At 33.5% G+C, this 10,635-nt stretch overlaps 1 protein-coding gene across 1 annotated transcript; it reads left to right on the top strand.

Annotated features, from left to right (window-relative positions):
- Positions 1-8,607: 8,607 nt before the first annotated feature.
- Positions 8,608-9,357, top strand: LOC110616527 (protein GLUTAMINE DUMPER 2). Its single transcript, XM_021758919.1, has one exon. The coding sequence runs from the start codon at positions 8,699-8,701 to the stop codon at positions 9,107-9,109; it is 411 nt and encodes a 136-aa protein (XP_021614611.1). The 5' UTR covers positions 8,608-8,698; the 3' UTR covers positions 9,110-9,357.
- Positions 9,358-10,635: the final 1,278 nt, after the last annotated feature.

A 10,635-nucleotide genomic window follows, 5' to 3' on the forward strand; every position in this document is an offset into this window, starting at 1 on the left:
GTGTTCGACGTGTCTGCCTCCTGCTGAGTCAGGGTGAAAATCCGTGCTGGGGCTGACGGACCTGCACCTCGGGAACCCATCCCTGATGAAGAGGCTGCCCCTCTTCCTCTTCCTCTACCACTGCTTGGTGGTATGGCTGAAACTACGGGCTGGACTACACTGCCCGTACTCATCTGCTGGGATGGTGCAACCAAAGTCGCCTGAGGACATTCTCGTGCATAATGTCCCTCCTGCCCACATCTATAGCAGGCTGTGGATCCCAACTGACAAGCTCCTCTATGCTGTTTGCCACACCTCTTGCATACTGGAAACTCTGTGCCAGAACTGAAACTACTACTCATTCCCAGACCCGACTTAAGCCTGTTCCAGACCTTGCCTCTCTTTCCTCTGAATTTCTCCCATCTCTTCTTACTTGCACTTACTGTACTCTGTGAGGAGGAACCTGGTTTAACACCAGAAGACTGTGCCGTGACTACACCTTGACTTATGGCACTAGCCTCCATCTTTCTAGCAGCATCCACAATAGAGTGGAAACTTTCCTTCTCCGCATGAAGAATCAAAGAGAAATACCTGGGATGAAGCCTTGTGGCATATCTCTTTGCCTTCTTCTGATCTGTCTCATATGCCTGACCGACATATGGCAACAATTCCAGGAACTTATCTGTATATGCATCAACGCTCATCTCCTCCGTCTGTCGCAACTGCTCAAACTCCACAACCTTTAGTTCCCTAGAACTGTCAGGAAAAGCCCATCCAGCAAATTCGTTGGCGAACTCTTCCCATGTCATACTCTCAAGTCTCGGGTCCACATAGTTCTTGTACCATTCTCTTGCTTTCTTACACTTTAACGTGAACCCTGCCATCTCAATGGCTCTACCATCATCTGCTCCCAACTCACTTGTTATCATTCTCACTGCACTGAGATACTCAAAGGGATCATCTCCTGTATTGAATTTAGGAGCATCCAACTTTAAGTACTCAGTCATCTTCACCTTACTTCCCCCTGAAGAACTGGGTTGCTGTGCTTCCACAACAGTGGCTACTGGTTCAGGAGGTGGTGGTGGAGGAACTGGTTCCCTCACTTCAGGCTGTACTGGACTTGGATGAACAGGTGGGGGTGGATACATGTGATATGGTGGATAAAAGGAAGGATAGGGCATATATGGCATGTAGGGTGGATATGGAGCAAAGCTGGAGTAATCCGACGTGCCTCCCATCGGATACTCTGGGCCCTGTGGAAAGGGTGGATAGCCAAATCCTGAGGCCTGCATGCCTCCCTGGGATTCCCCCATACCTTCTTCTGACCTTCCTACACCCATGCTTACATCTCTACTCTGACCCTCTTCCATCACACCTCTTTCTTCTACTGACCTTCCCCCTCTGTTTACTCCTCTCCTGCTCTCGTCAGAAGACCTTCTAGGGTCTCGTGACGTTCCTTCCCTGCTTGACCTGTGAGATCTTGCCAAGGGCAAGGCAGGTGGACGAGCAGCTGTACCCTCACTTACAGGTGGGACTCCAGTCAATCTCGCGGATCGACGAGTTCCTCGCATCTTCACTCTCTGGCAAACAACAAATCACATAACACATCAGCAACACATCAAAAACATGCACATGCATAACTCAGGGCATGGCACATCAGCATATAGACAGGACTAACATCCTATCCTAGTGGACATGTTTTTCCTATGGTGCTTGACCTACTAAACCTCTCTATGAGCCCAACTCTCTCTCTATAGGTCCGACCATGTGAACCTAGGGCTCTGATACCAATCTGTAACAGCCCGAAAACCGAACTGCCACCGGCACTAGGATCCAGATCGACTTAAGGTCGCCGGGACCCGTAGTAAGCCTGCTATTCTGTCTGTATACCTGTGAAATCCCATACATGATCATACATTTGCTGTAAAAACATAAAACTTTTCTTCATTCCAAGGCTTAACATGTGCATGCAATCTTTCTATTCTCTACTAATCCCTACTAGAGCTCCTCATGGCCCTAGGCGGATCAAACTCATCATGTTAAGCCTGGTTTTGCTCATAAACATACAACAATAAAGAAACATACATAAACTGATCATGTGACGCTACAAAGGGATTACAAGTCTTATAAATCAAACACCATTCTATACATATACACTATCTCTATACAATGACATGTCCACGCTAGCTATTACAAAACTCTGTACTCTTCCTGTACCCTGCTGAGTTCTTTCTGACCTCTGAACCTGCACAACTGGAGTTAGGGGAGAGGGATGAGCTACGATAGCCCAGTGAGTAGAATAATAAAATAACAGGTGATAAAACATGCTCTCATGGAATGCAACATATAAGCACATCACCTCGGCCGGACGGATCAAAAATCCCTCTATCTAATCTGGGGTACCTAAGTACCATGTGCCTGGTCCCCGTAGGGCTGTTCCAGGTTTTTCTGTTGTGCCTGGTCCCCGTAGGGCTGTTCCAGGTCTTCCTCTGAGGGCTAATGAATCCTCACGAAGTCCGTGCCGTCTCACATAAGCAATGTACAAGGAGCAATGCCAAGTACAAGGATAAATGCAATGCATCATCTTTGTGTACACTAATGCACTCACCCTATAGCATAGTCATGATGCATGAAGCATGAGAAAATATCAGTTATCATATCATATTAAAACATTACGTTAAATTCCACTCACCTCTGGTTATCTTTGCACTGACACTGCAGGTTCTGACACTGGACTCACTGCTGATTTCCCTGATTCCTCTGGTCCGTACCTACACAGGTGGACTCAAATGAGGGACCAAACTCACTCAAGAACATCTCTAAGAAACGCCCCAAAACCCCTCTAAACAATCCTAAAACCATCACATAAAACATGCAAAAGAAAGCTGGACAGGGCACTTTCGGCGGCAGGTTCGGCGGCCGAAACCCCACTCCAGAGACGAAACTCATGCATGTTCGGCGGCACCTTCGGCGGCCGAAGGTCTCGTCCAGAGACGAAACTCACACACTTTCGGCGGCCGAACTCCCTCTTTCGGCGGCCGAAAGGCTCTTTCTAAACCGAAAGCCTTGCTTTCGGGGGCAACCTTTGGCAGCCGAACTGCCTCCACAAAGGGTTCGGCGGCCGAACCTTCCTTCGGCGGCCGAACCTGGTTTTGCCCGAAGGACAGAACCCTGCTCTGTTTCATGCAAACTTTGCCCAAAAACCTACAAACATGCATAGCAACTACTCCCAACTAGCATATACACATAGATATGCCCAAAGGGGTCTCAAACTACCCTAAAACCCCAAACAAACATAGCACATAACACTTACACATGCTGGAACACCACAAATCACCAAAACCTCACCTAAACCTAAACATGCATACTACCCATACAAACTTTATAAAACCTTGCAAAATCATCAAAGAAGCTCAGGATCTTCACTTACCTCTTACACAACGTAAGGATGAAGGGTCCTAACGTGGAGATATGAAGAAAAGCTCTTCCAAAGCTCCAAGCTTCAAAACTTGTTTCTTTTTCTCAAACCCTTCATAAATCACCAAAACTCTTAAAACTCTTGAAAGATTTGATGAAAATCATGAAAAACATGAAAGTCAACGTGGAGAGGCTGAAACTCACCTCTGGCTGCAAGTGGAGGAGAAAATACCCTCCTCTCACCGACCTTTGGCCCTTTTATAGGTGGCTGGCCAGACCACCTTCGGCAGCCGAACGTGAAGCCGCAACCATGCAATGTTCGGCGGCCGAAAGTGACCTTCGGCGGCCGAACCTTTACATTTCTCCCTTGTTGCTTTTCTTTCAAAACTCAATGCTTTTCACACTTCAAAACATGAAAACAAGTGAAAATACCTTGGAAAACATATGCATTACCCTTCTCGAGGGTTCCGACACCCAAGATTCCACCGGACTACAGGAATTCCGATGCCGGACTCGAGCCGGGTATTACACTATGCCTATTGTTATAATTTCTTATCTATATTGTAACATCTCAAATTTTTTGATAATGAATAGTGCCACTAAGGAATTTATTAATAGTGTTTAACCTATGAAGTAAAGGTCAAGAGAATCCTAAAGAGATGAATATTGATTTGAGTAAAAATAATTATTTTGGCGAGTGAAAAATCTGAAATAAAAAATCAGAATACGGACTTAATCCATATTTTGAAGAAAAAAAAATGAATAGTAACTCTTGAAAGAGATAAATATTGATTTGGGTAAAAATTTAATATGGAGATAAAATTTTATTAGACAAGAATTAACAATATATATGCAGAAATAATAGAGAGATAAATTTTTGAATTACATAAAATTATAGTAACATAATAATGAAGATAAAATAAGAAGAAATAGTGGTGAAAAAAAAATAGAATTAGAGGTTTAAAATGAGAAAAAATTTGAGGAAAGGACAAAAAGCCCTCCTATCTTTCTTTCTTGACGGATACTCCTATTGACATAGGGATAAAAAATTTTCTTTTGCTTCCAATCATCTTCCACCTTAAATCAATTTTCCTCTTCGCCCAAAACCCCTCCTAAGTTAGATATAGAAGAAAGAAGGTGAAAAATCAATGAATTGTGAATTGGAAGGTAAATGAATAGAAAATTTCTAGTGAGAGAAAATGGTTAGGGAAAACATAAAAATAGTTTAAGAAAGCTATTTCTTTCTTCCTTCTTCCAATTTAAATAATATGTTTTTGAATTAATAAGTTGTTTTCTTTACATTGTATTATTGTTTCAAAGTTCAAAAAATTTGGGTGTTGAGTCTTCCAAAAGAAAGGAAAAGGAGACTTGAAGGAGATAGTTCTTGAGCATATTTTTAGAAAAATTGAAGGTAAGTACCTAAAATTCTCTAAATTTTTTTAAATTTATTCCTTAATGGTTGTATAAGAGGCCTTTTGTGTTATGAACATGATGTTGTTGGGTTGTTTAATATTGTAAATAAATATTTGGTTGTGATGGAACATATTTTTAAGAGCAAAAACTTGATTCGACTAAAATCTTTAAATAAAATTTTGGGGCTTTATCTAGTATGAAGATGATTTTACCAAGTTGAGGTTGTAATAAAGTTGTTGGATTATTAAATGGGGTAAAAACAATACTTGGTTGAGTTGGTGATACATATTGGGGTATTAAAGTTTATTTAGACCAAAATCCTAGGAAAGTTAGAAAGCTTTATTTTCTTCTTCTTCTTTCTTTCTTTTTTTTTTTTTTTTTTTTTTTTTTTTCATTTGAGCTGTTCACTTTGAATCCTTCCCTTTTGATGCCTTTCTCTTTGATATCTCCTCCTTTTAAGTTTTTCATTTTGAGGTTTTTTTTAAAATTTTTCATTTTGAGGCCTTACTTTACGAGAACTTCCATTTTGAGACTTTACTTTCTGAGGCCTTTCACTTTGAGATTTGAGGACTTCCTTTTTGAGCGCTTCTATTTGAGGTATTATTTTTTTGAAGCCTTCATTTTTAGAAATTTAGATCTTTTATTTAATTTTAAGCTCTTCCTTTAGACTCCTTAAGACTCTTAGATCTTTTATTTTAATTTTAAGCCCTTTCCTTAGGCTTTTTTAGACTCTTTAGGTCTTTTACTTAATTTTTTTGACCCCTTCCCTTTGACCCCTAAGTCTTTTCTTTTATTTTAATTTGAAGCTCTTTTCTTGGAAGACTCTTAGATGTTTTATTTTAATTTTGAGTTTTTCCCTTGGCCTCTTTTAGATATATAGGTTTTTTGTTTAATTTTGAGCCATTCACTTGGATTTCTTTTAGACTTGTAGTCTTTCGTTTTAAATTTTAAGTCCTTTCCTTAGACTCTTTTAGACCTTTAAATCTTTTCTTTTATTTTAATTTTGAGTCATTTTATCGGGCTCTTTTAAACTCTTAGATCTTTTATTTTAATTTTAAATCTTTTTTTTAACTCTTTTAGATCAGTAGAATTTATTTAATTTTAAATATTTTCCCTTGAACTCTTTTAGACCTGGAGGCCTTTTCATTTAATTTTGAGTCTTTTATTTAGGTTCTTTTAGACCCGTAGGTCTTTTCTCTTGGTTTTTTTAAATACATGAAAAGTTGTTATAAAAAATAAAATAATAAAAAAGACTTAAATACCCCTTCTATCTCTTTCTCTTTTTTACTGTGAGTCTTCCGCATCAAAATCTCTCTCTCTAGCGATTTATTATAGATCTCCAACTTAGCTTCCACCATATCTATTGATCTTTGATGCATGATTTTTTTTGCTTGTGCGGTAAATTATTACAAAAAATAAAAATAACTTAAATGCCCCCTCTTTCTCTTTCTCCCTTTTATTGTGATTCTTTCCCATCAAAATCTCTCTCTATAGTGATTGATCATGAATCTCTAACTTACCTTGCACCATACTATTATCTTCAATTCCTCATTGCTAGTAGTAGTGGAAAGCTAAATTGATGGATATTGAGAGCTTCCTTAAAAATTTGCATGTTTTTATGGATTGGGAACTTTGTAGAATTTATCATCAAATGCTTTTGCACTTCCAATTAGGATTGACGATGCACAAAAATGTTTAGCTAGGATGGAGCATGATCATATAAACAAGCTTTTTTTATTATTTTTGAAAAGGTTTTTAACTAGGATGATTGAGTACTATGATCGAAATCCAACCTATTAGAGACCGAAATGACACATACCCTAATAAAAAGAACTTAGTTCAGAAAATAATTGCCTAATCTAAAGCACCCTTAATTAATATGTAATTAAGAACACTTATAACTGATTGAGTTTAAAACCAAGATCTCTCTTAAGCTCTCAAAGAAGAATCACATAAAATAATTGTATTGAATAATTGATAATCTATCCACAATATGGAAAAAGAAATGCTTTATGTACCCATTATCTTTGTCACTTCCCACTACTATACATGAACTCATTATCTATGCTACTATCTACTACTATGCACCTATGATCTATGCCACCATCCACTACTGGATAACTACCCACACATTTGGCCTAATTGACTTTGAATGGCCATATTGTTCTTCAACTTCAAAATGAACTTACAAAGGTTCAACATATCCCTTCATGAATCCTTGAAATTCTTCCTTCAACCTCTTGGATCTCAATATTGTAATTGGTCCTTGAGTCAATACTAACTCATCATTTTTTGTGTTGTTGGTTGTGCTTATATCAGATATTAAAGAAAAAAAATTATTTGTGAAAATTAATTAATTAGGCATATTTGGTGCATTTTTTTATTTTTCAATATTATAAACCAAAGTTAACATAGATGAAAACATTGACAACCTAGGCATAAAAGATAGGAGAACTTTCAACTTGGACATCCTAGACATAAAAGATAGAAGAACTATGTTGTATTTTTTTTTTTTTTTTAAATTATTACTTAGTCCCTATGGTATGAAAAAACTTACTAGTTAGTCCCTTGATTTTAAAAAATATATTAGAACGTTTTTAATATTTTAAAAAGTCTATTAATTAATCATTTCGTTGATTTTGCTATTAAGTATTTTACTATTTAGTCCCTATAATTTTGAAAAACTTATTAGTTAGTCCTTCAAATTTTTAAAAAATTTACTAATTAGTCCCTCCGTATCAGTGTATTTTAGACTTCTTTTGTAATATTTAACGGATAAAACTAATGGAGTGATTAACTAATAGACTTTTTAGAACGTTAAAAATATTTTAATATATTTTTTAAAATTGGTGGACCTAACTAATAAATTTCTCTATATTATAAAAATTAAGTAGTAAATTTTTTTTATACCAAGGATTTTTTCTGCATATTAGCTTCGTGGCAAACTTGATAACATTTGGAGGAGTATTTCATTGTGTGTTGTTTATATATTTATTGTAGAATGACGAAGAATTTGAATGTTCACTTTTATAATGTGTTATCACTCCAACAAATAATCATTTTATATTCATATAATATTAATTAGTTTTTTTATATCTCTATTATTATTAAAAATATATCATCTCAATTTAATTATTTTATTTTTATTTTTTAATTTTTAAAAAATTAAAAATTAGCCTTATTTTATCCGTAATATATTTTGCTGATATGTTATTTTATTATTCTGTAATTATTTCAAGTGCAATAATTTTTAATTTTTATAAAATTAAAATTAATCACATTTATGAAAAATTTAAATTAATATGTATAAATCATTTTAATTTTTAATTCGTGCAAAATTTAAAAGTAGCCATATTTTCTAAAAAATATTAAAATAATATACAAAGTATATTTTATTTTTTATTTTTTAATTTTTACAAAATTAAATTGATCTTATTTATAAAAATAAATAAAATAATACACATAAATTATTTTAATTTTTTTCAGTTATATTTTTTTTATATTAACAAATTTATAATTAAGAACTAAATAAAATATTAATTAATAAATTAATTTTAATAATTGATAAATATCAACATAATAAATAATTTATATAGTTAACCATTAATTAATTAAAAATATATGAATGGATTGAATTTAATTACAAAATTAATTATATTATAAATTTTCAAAAATATTTTAGATTCAAATTTAATTTAACCTGACCATTCAACATCTCTGTTCACTACCTCGGTGAAAGTACAACTACAAATACCTATGCTTCCATCTCTCTTTCTCCTCGCATTTGGAAGAAAAAGACGGACCAAACTCTCCTGGCGAAACCCATCACACCTCTCTCTTCCCTGTTCTACTTGTCCCTACCAAAGCCTATAACTAGAAAGAAAATTAAATGACAGCAAAAGGACCGGTTAACGTTAAAGCAATAGAACCAACGCCGGTTGGACCCGGACGGCACTCTCCATTGCATTCACCTCTGCCTTACTTGTTTGGTGGTCTGGCAGCCATGTTAGCTTTGATTGCTTTTTCTCTCTTGATTCTCGCTTGCTCTTACCGGAAGAAATCTAGTGTCACAGGAGGAGGCGAAAGAGACCTCGAGGCCGGAGATGTAGGCCATAATAACGGCGACGGCAAGAAACAACAATCTGCAGCTTTTGAAGAGAATATATTGGTGATAATGGCAGGCCAAGCAAATCCAACTTTCTTAGCTTCGCCAGTTTCTAGAATCAAGAGCTTTTCTTATAATAAGGAGAGTGAGAAAACAGATATTGATGGTGGTCTTGGTCTTGGTCTTGGGGTTTGAGATAGTGAAACAGGTAAGTGGTGATCAAGAACAGAGTGAAACCCATGAATCTTCAGATCAAACCCACTGTTTATTTTCCTTTAAAATTTTGGCTTTTTTTTTTTTGGAACATTAGAGAACTCTGTTGTAGTATATGGAGCTTGCATGTTTGTTTCATATTTACTTTCTTGTTTTTTGTTTATTTTTTATTTCTTTTTGGTTTACAAATAGGAAAATGTAAACTTTCTATTAAGATTTAATGCAGAAGAATCAGCTGTTGTATGATGAACTGTGAGGGGTGAGATTGGGATGCTTATGGGGCGATGTGAAAACGCGTAAGACCTAGGTCATTAAACTATTTAAATTTGAATATAATTTATATTAATAATATTTTAGTACATTTTGAGAGTTGGATTAAAAATTAATTTATATTATTCAACTCAATTTAAACTCAATTATTATTATTTAAATAAAATTTAAATTCATTTACTATTATATATTTTAATTAATAATTTATATAAAAATATATTTTTTATTAATAATTTTTATTTAAAAATTTAATATTTTTAAAGAATATTTAAATTTAAATTTTTAAATGAAAATATATATAAAAAAATTATAAATATTATTATAAAATATATTTTTTTATATTAAATTAATTATTTATATAAACGAATTCGATAGTAAATATTTTATATATAAAATTTGAATTCAATTCCAACTCACAATGGATATTATTTTTTAAATGCAAATATATTTTAAATCTAATTATAACTATTTAAATTCTATTAGAATTCGGTAGAATTCATGATTTCCCACTACCCAATCCGTTGCTATTCATGTTAACTACACTTTCGTTTTTTAATTATTTTGAGTTGAAGAAATTGAGTATTTGATTTTTTTTATGTTTTTTTAAATTTTTTTTTATTGAAGAGTATTTAATTCTGCAGCAACTGTTTTTCTACTCTATATCTATGGTGGAATTAGTCTAGTGAAGAAAATCCGTTATATGTCTTATTATTTTTAATAATAATAATAATAATAATATTATTATTATGCAACTGAATAAAATAATTTAAATATTTCAATTAATTTACATTTATATTCTAAATCTTTTAATTATTAACAATTAAATCACAATTTTAAAATTAATTACGATTTTAACAAAGGAAAAAAATTATTTTATCAAAATTTAACTTGAACACTTGTCATTTTATTTAACATTTTTTAATTTATATTTTATTTATTAAATAAAATAATTTAACTACTTTCATAAATTTATGTTTATATCCTAATAATTTTAATTAAAGTTTAACCATGGTTTAATGGCCACTAATGTTAAAGTTATAGTTTAATCATTTACTATCTAAAAATTAAAATATAAATGTGATTTTTAAAAAGTTTTAATTATTTTATTCAATAAAACAAAATATTGTAAACTAAAAAATAATTAAAAAAAAAGTTAAATAGGATGACAAGTGATCAAATTAAATTTTGGATAAAATTAATTATATTTTTTAATTAAAATTGTGACTAATGTTAAAGTT

This window comes from Manihot esculenta, chromosome 6 (assembly GCF_001659605.2).
Source record: "Manihot esculenta cultivar AM560-2 chromosome 6, M.esculenta_v8, whole genome shotgun sequence".
In the NCBI taxonomy this organism is placed as follows: domain Eukaryota; kingdom Viridiplantae; phylum Streptophyta; class Magnoliopsida; order Malpighiales; family Euphorbiaceae; genus Manihot; species Manihot esculenta.